General features: G+C 40.2%; 1 protein-coding gene across 1 annotated transcript in view; it reads right to left on the bottom strand.

The window, feature by feature from the left end:
• Window positions 1-622: 622 nt before the first annotated feature.
• The window catches only part of LOC110143567 (phosphatidylcholine transfer protein-like), a 37,674-nt gene continuing 22,634 nt past the window's right edge, over window positions 623-15,662 (bottom strand). Inside the window, exons 2-6 of the mRNA XM_020903203.2 lie at window positions 8,052-8,166; window positions 4,503-4,582; window positions 2,916-3,087; window positions 1,851-1,918; window positions 623-742 (exon numbers count right to left, since the gene is read on the bottom strand). Of these exons, the coding sequence (XP_020758862.2) occupies window positions 677-742; window positions 1,851-1,918; window positions 2,916-3,087; window positions 4,503-4,582; window positions 8,052-8,166 (501 nt within the window). The 3' untranslated portion in view covers window positions 623-676. The remainder of the gene's footprint in view (window positions 743-1,850; window positions 1,919-2,915; window positions 3,088-4,502; window positions 4,583-8,051; window positions 8,167-15,662) is intronic.

Below are 15,662 nucleotides of genomic sequence, written 5' to 3'. Positions count from 1 at the left end.
AGCTAATGAGGTACAGACAGCCTTCTCCAGTGGCAGAGAAAAACTTAGACACCAGTATTGAGATAACTGTCACCACGCTATATACGTAGTCAGGTCTGCAACATTTTTCAAAATGATTTGAAATCGAAACTGCTCATGATCCTCTACAAATAGAAATGCGGAGAGGCTTAGTAGATTATCATTTCAAATCAGGCAAATCAAGTCAGCAAAGCCAAAGGGAAATGGACATGAAGCTTCCACTCTTGCTGTACTGTGAGTCAACCCTGAAGGTAATGCACCTGCAGGAAGTCACCCTCTTGTGTTGCAAAAACTCACATGTGGGAAGGAGACAACTTGCTCGGGTCAGTTACTCTTAGGCAGTGTTATCAGTCCTCCACCCACCATCCCCCTAGAATGGAACAATGGAATGGCTGGGTTCCCTCCTGAGGATTCCCCTTTTAAAAAATAAACAAGCAAGTGTTTTCCAAATCTGACCCACATTATACAGTGAAACAAGGCGGTGTGTCCCAGAGTGGGGAGGATGGGAAAGGAAGCTAGGTATCAGGCTGGCACACTTGGGCACAAGGTTCTGGAGAGAGTGCAGGCTTCTGAGAAGGAAAAATGACAGATATACTGAGCATCAATAGTTGTGGCACTTCCAGGAACATCATTCATAAACAAAAAGCTCCCAAATCTCTCAGGTTCTCCTCTGGCACCTCAGGCAGGCATCCTCCAGGTTAGCAAGGAAGCCAGGAACTCCATTCTGCAAAGAAAAAGAGACTGTCATTACTCTGTCCTCACAGCAACTACTCCTGATTCTCAAGATGTGGCAATGGTGAAGTAAGATTCCTTGGGGAATAATAAATAAGACAATAGGGCTCCTGATAAAATTTCAACAGAATGTTGTCACTGATGATGAAAAAGGTAAGACTCAGGGCACAGGTAAGGTAGGGGCCACAGTTGTCAGACCTTGCATATTTTAGCATTTGCTAATAGAAATCTAAGATAATTCTAAGACACTGTTTTTGAAAAGAAATAGAAGACTCAGGAAATGGGACAGGGCTGGGCTGTGTGATTCTTCCAAAAGATGAAAAAAAGGACTTGCTTTACAGAATTAGAAATTGGTAAGAATTGGGAGCAAGAGGTGGGATATGTCATCCCTTATTTAGTGTTGAACATTGCCCAGACTTTCCCCAAATGTTGTTTTGGTTACTCCTTCTACACATTGTGGAAATATCCATCCCCATTTTTTTTTTTGGAGGGAAAAAACTGATGGCTTCCCTAGATTACATAGTCAGAACTAGGACCAGAATTCAAAGCATGATGTGTTTTACTAAAGCTTGTGTACTTTTTCACTCTCCCTGGGAACTGGTGAGCCCACCAGCCTGTAAGTAGGACCTCACAAAGCAGAGTGAATGGTCTCCATGAGTGATCTGCATACCACTGAAGTCCCTGCTCCTTATAGAAAGAAAACACAAAAACAAAACTGGAGGCTTCCCCAGGCTTGAACATATCTCATTGTCTCCCAAGCCATGTTGGCCTAACTCCTCCATAAGCAGACACAGCATCCACAGGCACCCTTGTTCCTACAAGGAGCAGGTTATTGTCCAAAGGTTCCAGACAGTGATTCTGGCGGGATCTTGGTGGGAAAGTAGCGTGGAGCTGATATTCCAGGTAAAGATTCTGGTCTTTTGTCCCAACCTTGGTCCTAGGTGTTGGCAACCCCAGTCCTCACCAAAGTCAGTCAACCATGCTACTTCATCAAAGAGCATCGTGAGGCCCGAGACTGTACGCCTCTTCAGTCTGACAGCCCCTCAGGCTCAGTCAACATCTGTCAGGCTCACTTCCCCTCCTGCCGCTGGGGGCCTCACCTTGGCAACCAAGTTGATGATCCAGGATGGAATCCAGCCACCAGGGTTTATGAAGCAGTAAATGAACACTAGAGAGGGAAAGGAAAGGCAGTTCAAAAGGAGGAAAAATACAGCAGCAAACATCCAGGTTTATATGCAGGCCAAGCAATTAAGGAAGGAGGACACACGATTCAAGTGGACTCCCCCATCTCCTTTAGGGGAGACTTATACACACACTTTGGCAAACAGCCAAGGCACATTTAGCAAAATGTGCTATTTATTAAATCCGTGGCAAGTGCTCGATGAGGAGGGCACGGCAATACACTCCAGTATTCTTGCCTGGAGAATCCCCATGGACAGAGGAGCCTGGCAGGCTACAGTCCATAGAGCTGGACATGACTGAAGTGACTTAGCATAGCATTGCATAGCATAGCATAAGTGCTAGATATTTGGATATATGTCTCATTTAATTATTTCTCTCAATTATCTTAATTATAAAAATTGATAAAATTAAACTCTGGTTTATAAATGATAAAACTGAGACTTCTTAGAAGAGTGGGGTGATGCACCCAAGGTGGCAGATCTAACACACATCAGAACTACTGTTCAGACTTTACTGCAGTCTCAAGGCCACACCCCTTCCAGTCCAGCAGGTGGCCACATAAACCCCTCCCAGATTCTCTCCTGAGTATGGAACTCAAGGCAGACAGGTCCTGAGTCTCTTAGCTTTTGCTGAGTGAGCGGTACCTCGTCAGAGATGCTCCCACTAGCCTTCCTGCCCATCTCCAGCCAGACTATGCAGTACAAGAGCAGCCTGAAGTGAATTCCTAAACCTTTTGGTTCACTTTGATGTTCTGATTTCATCTGGACAATGCAAGAGTAAGTAAAAAATAGATTGATCAGATTTAAACATCCACCTTGCATTGTAGCCACACTTGAGGGGTGAACTGAGTCTCCTCTGTTTCCTTTGAACACATGCCCAGTCTCTGACCCCAGGGAAAATGCATCATGCATTTTATGTGCCTCACAGGGACTTCTCATACTTCGCAGGGCGCAGCAGCACACCAACAGATGCCGTCTTTTTACCTTTGCTCTGGTTACTTCCGTTGCTCTGCACGGCCAGCTTCACCTGGCACTGCCTCACGCGGATGAAGTCTGATCTCTCTGGGAACTGTGGCACCGAGGTGGTCTTGGCCAGGACCACCTGAACCTTCTGCCCCCTGAAGTCCAGTTCTCGCCGCTGCCGCACATAGACGCACTGCACTGCCGGTCAAGGCGAGACAAGAGTGAAGCCTCTCAGATGGATAAAAGGAAAGCCCACAAGTCAGAAGCAAAAGGAAATTATGTTGTTGCCTCCACGTGGCATTTGCTCCCTTAAACTGTCAGTTCACTTCCTACTTGGTCTGCCTAACTTCCCTGCAAAACCCTGTGACCTCCCAACTGGTGTTTTCTCTTCATAGCAGGCATTGTGTACATATTCAGTTCCCAACTATTGTCTGACTCTTTGTGACCCCATGGACCGTAGCCTGACAGGTTCTTCTGTCCATAGGATTTCCCAGGCAAGAATAGCAGAGTGGGTTGCCATGTCCTCCTCCAGGGAATCTTCCTGACCCAGGGATCAAACCCAAAGCTCCTGCATATCTTGTACTGGCAGGCAGATTCTTCACCACTGGGCCACCTGGAAAGCTCAAGACATGCCTTACCCGCCTGTCAGTGATTCCTTGCAGCTCTAAGTATGAGGGGAACTCACTCCTCCTTTCTCCAGTAAAGCAATGAGATCTCAGAGGATTGGTCATTTATCAGCTGTGATCCTGGGCAACTTAACTTTGTTGAGATTCAGCTTCACTGTGCAAGAAAAGAGGGCAACACTGCCTGTAGACAGGTTTGGTGGGGGCATTGGAGAAAGACTGGAGCAGAATCTCACTCAGCAAACAGTGGGGTCATTGCTCTCTGTCCTCCCCTTAAGCCCTAATCATTGACCTCTGTGCACAGAGGATCATCAGGCAAGGTTACTTACACCTGGTGACCATAGGAAGATATGTGGATACCCAAATATTAGTAGGCATATGTCCTCACTGGTTCTGGTTCACCAAGAGTAATACAATCATTTCACCTCAATAAAGATTCACAGACCAGCCACTATGTCTATGGCCCTGTTACAGGGAAGATAATCAGATTTAAAGAAATTGAGCAGGAATCACACAAACACAGGGCCCAAAGCCAATGCTGGGGGTGGAGGGGAGGTGGAGAGAGCTGGAAATGTGGGGCCTGAGCCCCATCCCCGAGTCGGCTGGTAACCGCCTGTGTGTGTGTGACCTTAACTCTCTGGGTCCCAGCTTCCTCCTCTGCAGACCGAGGGAGTGTATTGAATACCCTTAAGGAAAAGTTGTTTTCAGGCCCCCAAATCTGTGGTACAAGGATTTTCTAGGAAAATTCTCAGGAAAGTATGAGCTGCCTTCCCACAGTTATAGATGCTCTATGGAGTCTGACCCAGAAATCACACTCTGAGGTCTCTGAAAGCTACACAAAAAGCAACAGTTTTAGCAGATGTTTATGCAAGAGTCAAAGATCATGTTGTCCACACCTTCTGTATATACCGCCATTGGGTCGTGGCCACAGGGAACAAAAACACTTAGATCTAGCTGACTAATAGTATGCATTCGAAAAGGATACATCTCTTGCGGCCAATAAAAAAGGGAACTCCATTTTCATGTAGATCACTGTTTCTCCATTGCATTCTGTTTCATAGGTTTCTATTAAACAAAGCAAAGTGATAAAACCACAACACAAAAGATGTTATTGCATCTGGAACTTTGATATGACAACCCTGTAGGGTAATAAACCACTAAGTCATGAGGCACTGAATTTTAGAGAAAGTCATATATTTAGAACCACTGAAATCTTGTTGCCCAGGGACAGTGTCTGGTAGATATAAAAACACAGTAAAAATAAAAGAACCCAACAAAACTTGTTCATTGTATACCACAAACAACATTCTAAGACAGAAGGCAGTGAAACAAAATTAGGCATCCAAAAATAAATTTTCAAGTTCTCAAATCTTGGTAATCATCAGATGGCACTACGGTATCAATAATTTTTCCTGTTGTGACCTTTCTCCTCATCTTAAATTTTGTGACATATTACAGGTATCCTGGAACTGAGCAACCCAGTTTGGAAATGAAGTTTCCAGAGAGGTTAGTGTCCTTCCTAAAAAGCTAGAAAGTGGCTTAACTATGTTAACTGTAAGTTTCTTGTCTCTCTCCCACGTTGCTTTATGTCACAGTTACAGGGACCAAATTTCCTTAATCTCCACCATGCTCCTGTGTGCAAGTAGCATCAGCTCTTGGAGAGAGAGAGCAAAGCGATGCTATGAAGTGCACAGCATCTGCCCACAAGCTGTGTGGGAAGCTTCTAACAAGCCATTTAGAGAAGTAGCCAAGCCTAAGCTTCTGAAGGAACCAAGAGAATCCCCTGAGAAGGTGCTGACGGCACAAATGTGTTATTTAATTCAGGTTTTGAATGAAAGAAAACCTATTAGAAGCAGACCTGAGTAAAGAATGTATCAGTCCATCACTACAAGAGCTGACGATGACCTGAAAGGAAGGGAATGAGTGGATATCTGCTGCCTTGGCCTGCTCTGCTATGACTGTCCCCTTCTTGCCCCAGAACCTCATTCTTCAGGGCATCATCCTTTCCATCCTTATCCACTATTTGCTTTAAACAGGGCTGTTCAGTTCAGTTCAGTCGTGCAGTCGTGTCCGACTCTGAGACCCCATGGACCGCAGCACGCCAGGCCTCCCTGTCCATCACCAACTCCCGGAGTTTACTCAAACTCATGTCCATTGAGTCAGTGATGCCTTCTAACCATCTCATTCTCTGTCATCTCCTTCTCCTCCTGCCTTCAATCTTTCCCAGCATCAGGGTCTTTTCAGATGAATCAGCTCTTCACATCAGGTGGCCAAAGCATTGGTGTTTCAGCTTCAGCATCAATCCTTCCAATGAACACCCAAGACTGATCTCCTTTAGGATGGACTGGTTGGATCTCCTTGCAGTCCAAGGGACTCTCAAGAGTCTTCTTCAACACCACAGTTCAAAAGCATCGATTCATCGGCGCTCAGCTTTATTTACAGTCCAACTCTCACATCTGTACATGACTACTGGAAAAACCATAGCCTTGACTAGACAGACCTTTGTTGACAAAGTTATGTCTCTGCTCTTTAATATGCTGTCTAGGTTGTTCATAACTTTCCTTCCATGGAGTAAGCATCTTTTAATTTCATGGCTGCAATCACCATCTGCAGGGATTTTGGAGCCCCCCAAAATTAAGTCAGCCAATATTTCCACTGTTTCCCCATCTATTTGCCATGAAGTGATGGGGCCGGATGCCATGATCTTAGTTTTCTGAATGATGAGTTTTAAGCCAACTTTCCCACTCTCCTCTTTAACTTTCATCAAGAGGCTCTTTAGTTCTTCACCTTCTGCCATAAGGGTGGTTTCATCTGCATATCTGAGGTTATTGATATTTCTCCCTGCAATTTTGATTCCAGCCTGTGCTTGATCCAGCCCAGGTTTCTCATGATGTTCTGCATATAAATTAAATAAGCAGCGTGACAATGTAAAGCCTTGAAATACTCCTTTCCCAATATGAAAGCAGTCCGTTGCTCCATGTCCAGTTCTAACTGTTGCTTCCTGACCTGGATACAGATTTCTCAAGAGGCAGGTCAGGGGGTCTGGTATTCCCAGACTGACTCTGTTAATTTCAGGGCTGGGAAAATGAGCAAAACATGGTCACAGTGATTAGGGAAGGCATATGTGGACAGAATCTTGGCTTGCCACTCTAGCAAGTTTAGGCCCAAAAGTGGCTTTGTAAAGGTTCTCAGGCAGCTTATAGAAGATCTGGGAGGACCAGAATGAGGTTACGAACCTCAGGATTATTCCAGAGAAGTCAAACTACTGCAGCCTCTGGAGCATACTCCATAGTGTGGACTATTGATATCAAGCACCACACATCAGAAGCTCTGTAAATGGCTACAGCACTTGACTGAACCATAACTGGTAGGGAGAGGGACAGAGAACATCTGGCTTTTCCTTGAATGTATGGCACCACCATTCCCCATAAAGTAAGAGTATCTGAAAACAGTATGTGGCCCTAAACCATGACAAACATCCCCAAGGAAATAACACATGATCCAGGCTGAGGCGATAAGAGCCAATCCTGAGGCTCTGGATGCCATCAGTAGGAAAGTTCCTGTTCCTCTGGGGCTATGTACTTGGTTAGAATGTAAGCCTGCATCTTCTGGTGGCCTCTCTGCATGACACAGAGTCTGCCTGAGAATGTGGTCAATTCAGAAGAAAACCGAGTCAAGCTGGAGAAACGAAGTATTGTGTGCAGCTATCCTGGAAACCAGACACCCATGGAGTTTCAACATCACAAACCTATAAACACTTTTCCCTTCATTACACTGCAATTTGTTAGCTCTTCTTCCTTGCAACCAAGATTCCTAACCACAGCAAGTGCCTGGCAGGGTTTCCAGCCCCTGGGCTAGCTGTATCTATTCTACTGTGCCTGGGATAGCAGAGACCACTCCCCACTCTAAGTGCCAGAAAGATCCCCTATCTAACGCCACTCATAACTCTCTATCATTTCTAGGGAAAAATCTAAGAAGTGTAGTCAGGTGACCAGCCTAGGCCCTTGGGTCTCTGGACTCTCCTCCCAGGCTAATTCCAGATTCTGCTACAACAGCAACCCAAAAACACCCACTTTTCATAGTGGGTTAAGGACATTTGGTCCAGGGAAGAGTATGAGTAAAATGAGGAAGGCATGAAACAACATGACTTTTTTTTTTTTTAATCTGTGAGCAGTTTTAAAACAAAGCTCAGAAACCACCTCCTCCAAGAAGCCTTCCATGCTCTTCCAGGTGTATACATCTCATATATATATATATATATATATATATATATATATATATACACACACACACACACACAAGACAACAAACTTGTAGTAAGTTCAAACAGGAGTGTGAATCTATTAAAGTATAAAAAGGAAGTCCTAGAAATATTGAAGGCATATTTCAGCCCAGCACCTCAGACATTTAAGCCAAAATTTAAAATGGAACATAGTATGATAGAAACTAAACCTACTGATCTCTCTTGGTTAGATAAAATAGCAATAGATTCTACCTTCTAATTGATTTTTTAAAAGGAATATATGTCGCTCACCTGTAACCTGTGGGATCTGCCGTCTTATATAGCCTAAATCCATACAGATATCTGCAAGTAGATCTGGTGGAGCTCTCAGAGTACCAATGAGCTTATATTCATAGAGTCCAGTCGGCTGTAAAATGAGAACAGGGAGAAACAAACTATTGATTCCCAAGTTGCTATTACACAGCATATGACAAATAGTTGCTTGTGCTGCATCACTACTGAACATCTCTGCAGTCCTGGTAATGCAATGGTGAAAACAGGTGAAGACCTTGCTGATCTTGCTGTCATAGTTCTATTTGTTCTTTGCCACAGGTGCTGGTGATTAGCTACCCAGGTAATTTAAGTAGGATAAAAGAAGGTTATGTGATAAATGGTGTCTAGTTTTGGCGGGCTGGTGGTTTGTTGTATATCATCAGGTGTTTAGGGGATGTCTCTATGAGGGATACATCATAAGAGTTTGTTCTGAGTATTAGAAGGAGCTGGCCATGGGAAGATGAGAAAAACCCATTTCTGGTAGGGAGAGGGCCCACAGACTGATGGATTTTCTTACTCAGAGAACAGAAAGTCAGGCAGACCAGAGAACTGTGATGGAGAAAAGTGATAGCAGCTGAGGTCAGAGAGGTAGTGGGGGCTGGGTCCAAAGGGCTTTGTGAACCAAGGCAATGGGCAAAAAAATTTTATTCTAATAGCTATGGAAAGCCAGTCAATAACTTAAAATAGGAAAATGATTTTTTAAAAATAGTTCTTGCTTCTTGGTAGAAAATAGATCATAAATGAGTAAGGAGATGGGTAAGACCAGTACAATGATCCAGAGAAGAGAGGTTGATGATTGGCCCGAGAGGTAATGATACTGATGGGGAGAAGTCAGTAATTTAGGGAAACATTTTGGAAGTAATGTCAACAGAATATTGGTGACAGGTTGGCTGTAGAGACAGAGATAGCTAGAACAAATCTTGTAACATGAGCTTAAACAACCAGGTAGATGGGAGATCTGAGAGAGAGAAAGCTTGCAGAGGTGGCGATCTGCGGGCTGACCAAGAGTTCTACTTTGAGCATGTCGAGTTTGAAGTGTTGAGCATGTTGAGTTGAGTTATTAAATACTCATGTGGAAATGTCACATAGGCAGAGTTTAGACTGTTTTAGATAACCAAGGGCCATAATGAAACCCAAAACATTATTGTTTTACCAATTCCAAGGTGAAATTTTTCAGCAACTGCTTTTTTTTTCTATAAAACTTGTGTATAAAAGAATGAAAAGGGGATACATGTAGATACAGAACAGATGTGTGGATACAGCAGAAGAAGGAGAGGGTGGGGCAAATTGAGAGAGTAGCATTGCAACATATCCATTAACATATGAAACAGAAAGCTAGCAGAAGCTGTTATATAACACAGGGAGCTCAGCCTAGTCCTCTGTGACAACCTGGAAGGGTGGGATGAAACAGGGGAGGGATGAAGGAGAGGTACAAGAGAGAGGGGATATATGTATACTTAAGGCTGATTCATGCTGTTGTGTTGCAGAAACCAACACCACATTGTAAAGCAATTATCCTCCAATGAAAAATGTTAAAAAAGAAGAAGAAGAAGAAGAACAAAATGGGGGAAGAAACACCAGCCTCAAACCATACTAGTCCTTTTTATTCAGAAAAAAAGATCATTTCTAGATTTCTAAGTACAAGAGATTTTCCTTGTTTTCATGTTAAGCCATATTCTGTGAGGATGCAGGCTGGAGTGGATACACTTCAATCTCTATACAATGGCAACTATTTCCTAGCCCCACTGCCAAAAGGTTTATTGTACAATTCCTGACCCTCTTGCCAAAGGGTTCTTTCTTAAGATTAAACTAATGACTAATTCCAGTACAAAAGCAAACAAACAAAACAAACAAAAATGAACCTTTTACTTGTACCTATACTTTCAGGTGTTAACAGAGTCCAGCAGCTAACCAAAGGTGAAAGAACCCAGGTTCTTAAGCACTTCCAAGAACTTATGTGAAGTCAAGGTGTAAACGTGGAAATCTTTTTAGAGATCCTGAGGCTTTAGGGGTCTCCTGACCTAGGTGGCATGACAGTAATTGTCAGTTTAGGAATCTCAGATGTTTGTGAAAGTACCTGGCAGAAAATGGGAAGTAAAATTGAAACTGAATTCATAAGGATGTTTCAGCTCTAAGAGTATGTGGCATTATACCAAGTGTTTCCAACCAGCAAACAAGAAGCTGGTAGGTCTGACCCCCATGTGTGCTGTGCCATGGATGCCCCACAGGAAGGGCAGGACTCAACAGAAAAGTCCTCCTTCTCCTCCTGTCTCCTCCCATCAGGTTCAGAGATGGGAAGAGGATGAGGCTTTACACCCAGCACACATCTACACCCACACACATTTTAGTTAGCTTGGGAAGAAAACTTCTGTTCAGGAATACTGCAGCCCCATTTTCTATACGCAGTGAGCAAAAAGGATAGCTACGTATAGAGATTATGATCTCCCCAACTTCACATGGATTAGCTTTGGTTATCTGGATGAATGAAGACAAACTGCTTCCTGGAACTAGTTCCCATCCCTCATGAATGTATTGATAATTTTAGCCCTTAGCGACTTCAGTCCTGTAATATTACAGAAAAGAAAAAAGAAAGCCCTCAAAGAAGAGAAAAAATAAAACAATGTGATTTATGTGAATACCCAAGAATGAACTATTATGACAACTTTCTTTAAACACTCCCTTCATAGCAGGACTGAGAAATGCCAGAACACCAGAGGACAAATTGTGGGATGACAGCTTTCCTTGTCCATCAACAAAATGTTCTTTTCAGGTATTTAGCAACCCCATCCAAATTCTTGCATCAAAGAATGGTTTCCTCTGAAAGAGGCCCTCAGCAAACATATTCACAACTTCATTTTGTCTTTGAAAAAATAAGTGAATTTTTATAACTATAAAAATAATTCAAATTCGTTAAGAAAAATTATAAAATGTGAAGAAAATGTAATTGGCATGTAATGCTAAAATCCACAAATAACCTAATTGCAGTACATGATATATTTCTTCTCTTTTTAAAACTTTTTATTGAAGTACATTTGATTTACAATGTTGTATTACATTTTGCTGTTTAGTAAAGTGACTCAGTTATAGATATACATATCTTCTTTTCCATAGTCTTTTCCATTATGGTTTAATTCATCACGGAATATTGAATATAGTTCCTGGGCTATACAGTAGGATTTTGTTGTTTACCCATCTTATATGTAAAAGTTTGCATCTGTTTGAGCCCCAAGCTCCCAATCCTTCACACCCCCTCTCCATCTCCCCCAGGCAACCACAGGTCTGTTCTTTATACCTGTTAGTCTGTTTTTGTTTCATAAACATGCTCGTTTGTGTCATACTTTAGATTCCGTATATAAGTGATAACATATGGTATTTGTCTTTCTCTTTCTGATTGAACTTCACTTAGTTTGATATTCTCTAGGTCCATTCATGTTGCTGCAAATGGCACTATGTCATTCTTTATAATGGTTCAGTGAGATACACACACACACACACACACACACACACACACACACACACCCACATCTTCTTTATCCTTTCATCTGTTGGTGGACATTTACATTGTTTTCATGTCTTGACTATTGTAAATTGTGCTGTTATGAACATATGGGTACATTTGTCTTTTTGAATTATAGTTTTACTGATTATATGCCCAGGAGTGGGGTTGCTGGATCATATGGCAAATCTATTTTTAGCTTTTTGATGACCTCCATAATTTCTTCCATGACTGAATCAAATTACATTGCCACCAACACTGTTAAGATGTTCCTTCTTCTCCACACTCTCTCCAGGATTTATTATTTGTAGATTTTTAATGATGTCCTTTACAACTGATGTGAGGTGGTACCATTTGTTGTTTGGATTTTCATTTCTCTACTAATTCATGATGATGAGCACCTTTTCATGTTCCCGTTGGCCATCTGTATATATCTTCTTTGGAGGAATGTCTGTTTAGATCTTCTGCTCATTTTTTGGTTGGGTTGTTTGGTTTTTGTTATTGAATTACAAGGCATGTTTGTAACTCTTGGAAATTAAGCCCTGTCAGTGGCATCAATTGCAAATATCTTGTCCAAGTCCATAGTTCATTTTTATGTTTTGTTTTGGTTTCCTTTGCTGTGGAAAATCCTGTAAGTTTCATTAGATTCCATTTGTTTATTTTTGCTTTTATTTCCATTGCCTTGGAAAAGTGAACTAAGAAAACATTGTATGCTTTAAATCAGAGAATGTTTTGCTTCTTCTAGGAATTTTATGGTGTCTTGTCTTATATTTAAATTTTAAGGTATTTTGAGTTTACTTTTGCGTATAGTGTGAGGATATGTTCTGACTTCATTGATTTACAAGTGACTGTCCAAGATTCCTAACACCGTTTGCTAAAAAGACTGCATTTTTCCCATTGAATATTCTTATTTCCTTTATCAAAGATTAATTGTCCATAGGCATGTGAGTTTATTGCTGAGCTGTCTATTCTATTCCATAGACCTGAATGTCTGTCTTTGTGCCAGTACCATGCTTATTTAATTACTGTGGCTAAGTAGTATTGTCTGAAGGTTATGCCTCCTGCTTTGTTCTTTGCCCTCAGGATTGTTTTGGCAATTCTTTGTCTTTTATGTTTCCATATGAAGTTTAGAATTATTTGTTATAATTCCGGGAAAACTATCATGAATATGTTGATAGACATTGCATTAAATCTGTATATTGCTTTGGGTAGTATGGGCATTTTAACAAAATTCTTCCAATCCAAGAGCATAGGATGCCTTTTTATTTTTTTTAAATTTTATTTAATTTCCTTTATTAATGTTTTATATTTATCAGCATGTAAGTGTTTCACCTCCTTGGTCATGCTTTTTCCTAGGTATTTTACTTTTCTGGTTCATTATTAAAAGCTTTTTTTAAATTTTAAATCCCCTTTCTGATATATGACTGTTAGTATAAATAAATGCAACTGATTTCCATATGTTAATCTTGTATCCTGCTACTTTGCTGAATTCATTTGTAAGTTCTAATATTTTGGTGTGAAGTCTTTGGTGTTTTGTATATGGAGTATTATGTCACATGCATATAATGACAATTTTACCTTTTCCCTACCATTCTGAATATATTTTATTCATTTTTCTTGTTTGATTGCTATGGCTAAGACACATGTCTTCAATACTATGTTGAAGAGAAATGGTGAGAGTAGGCATCCTTGCTTTGTTCCCTATTTTATTAGGAAGGTTTTCAACTTTTCACCATTGATTTTTATGTTGGCTGTGGGTTTGTCATGAATTGTTTTAATTATATTGAGACATGTTCCCTCTATATTCACTTTCATAAGAGTTTTATCACGGATTGATGTGAAATTTTATCAAATTTTTGTTTTGCATCTATTAAAATTATTATGTGGTTTTGTCTTTTCTTTTGTTGATGTGGTGTATCACAGATTTATTTGTATATGTTGTGCCAGCCTTGTGGCCCTCAGATGAATCCCATTTGGCCATGGTGCATGATTTTTTTAATGTGTTGTTCAATTCAATTTACAAATATTTTATCGAGCATTATTTTATGTACATTCATCAAAAGATATTGGTCTGTAATTTTCTTTTTTGGTAGTGTCTTTGTCTTATTTTAGTAGCAGGATGATGGTGGCCCCATAGAATGTCTTTGGGCATGTTCCATTCTCTTCAAACTTTAGGAAGAGTATCAGAATGATCAGTCTGAATTCTTCTTTGTGTGTTTGGTAGAATTTGCCTGTGAAGCCATCTGGTCTTGGACTTTTATTTGTACAGATTTTTTTTTTCAATTAAAGATTGTATTTCACTTCTAGTGATTGGTCTGTTCAAGCAATCCATTTCTACTTGATTCAGTTTTGGTGAGCTGTATGATTCTAGAGAGTTGTCCATTTCTTCTAATTTGTCAAATTTGTTGGCATATAATAGTTCATAGTTTTATATATATATATATATATATATCTTTATATATATATATATATATCTTCAGTATCAGTAGTTTTTCCTCTTTCACTCTTTATTTTGTTTATTTGGTCTTCTCGCTTTTCTTCTTGGTGAGCCTGGCCAGAGTTTTATCAAATTCATTTACCCTTTCAAAGAACCAGTTCTTGGTTTATTGATTTTTCCATTTCCATTATTTTTATCTCTATTGATTTCCTCTCTGAACTTTATTAACACCTTCCTTAAGCTTTCTTGAAGTTTTGTTTGTTCTTCTTTTTCTTCTTATTTTAGGTGGTGAGTTTGATTATTCACTTGAGATTTCTTATTTCTTAAAGAAGGCCTGTATCAATATGAACTTTTCTCTGAGAACTATTTTTGCCACATTCCACAGTGTTTGTATAGTTCTGTTTTCATTGTCAATTTCCTTGAAGTATTTTTTAGTTTCTTCTTTGATTTTATAATTTGAACACTTTTTAGTAGCATGCTGTTTAGTTTCCATGTAATTGTTTCTTCTTTTTTTCATTTTTCTGGAATTGATTTCTAGTTTCATGCCATTGTGGTCAGAAAAGATGCTTGAAATAATTTCTATAACTCTTAAGTTTGTTGAGGCTTGTTTTGTGCTCTAGTATGTGGTCAGTTGTAGAAAATGTTCCCTGTGTACTTGAAAAGAATGTGTATTATGCTTTTTTGGAATGAGACATATTTCTTTTAAGTAAATAAATAATTCTTTGTAACATATGTTACAAAATGAAAGTAACATGGTATAAATGGGTGGTGTTCTTATTTTGAAAGTGAAAGTCACTCAGTCATCAACTAAGATCATGGCATCTGGTCCCATCACTTCACAAATAGGTGGGGAAAAAATGGAAACAGTGACAGACTTTATTTTCTTAGCCCCCAGAATCACTGCAGCCATGAAATTAAAGACTCTTGCTCCATTGAAGAAAAGCTATGGCCAAACTGAACAGCATATTAAAAAGCAGTGACATTACTTTGTTGACAAATGTTGGTATAGACAAAGCTATGGTTTTTCCAGTAGTCATGTATGAGTGTGAGAACTGGACTATAGAGAAGGTTGAGTGCCAAAGATTTGATGCTTTTGAACTCTGGTATTGGAGAAGGCTCTTGAGAATCCCTTGGATTGCAACAAGATCAAACTAGTTAATCCTAAAGGAAATCAGCCCTGAATATTCATTGGAGGGACTGATGCTAAAGTTGAAACTCCAATACTTTGACCACCTAACAAGAAGAACTGACTCATTAGAATAGACCTTGATTCTGGGAAAGATTAAAGGCAGGAGGAGAAGGGGACAACAGAGGCTGAGATGATTGGACAGCATCACAGACTCAATGGACATGAATTTGAGCAAGCTCCAGGAGTTGGTGATGGACAGGGAGGCCTGGCATGCTGCTGTCCATGGGGTCACAAAGAGTTGGACACAACTGAGTGACTGAACTGACTGTTCTTATTTTAAAGAATACAATTTTAAAGCTATGGAAAGATCATGCCTAATTTATTTTCATAATTTATTTGAAAAATTATTTCCAAACAATTTTACAAATGTGAATATTGTGAATAATTATTCCATATAAGCCTTGTCCATAATTTATCATTTTTTCATTTTGAAAGCAATAAGTTTTATTAGAGCTAAATTTTAGAGTA

The sequence above is a fragment of the Odocoileus virginianus genome, chromosome 17 (assembly GCF_023699985.2).
Source record: "Odocoileus virginianus isolate 20LAN1187 ecotype Illinois chromosome 17, Ovbor_1.2, whole genome shotgun sequence".
In the NCBI taxonomy this organism is placed as follows: domain Eukaryota; kingdom Metazoa; phylum Chordata; class Mammalia; order Artiodactyla; family Cervidae; genus Odocoileus; species Odocoileus virginianus.
Note: the sequence above shows the minus strand (reverse complement) of the source record. Positions and strands in the feature narration are given on the sequence as shown.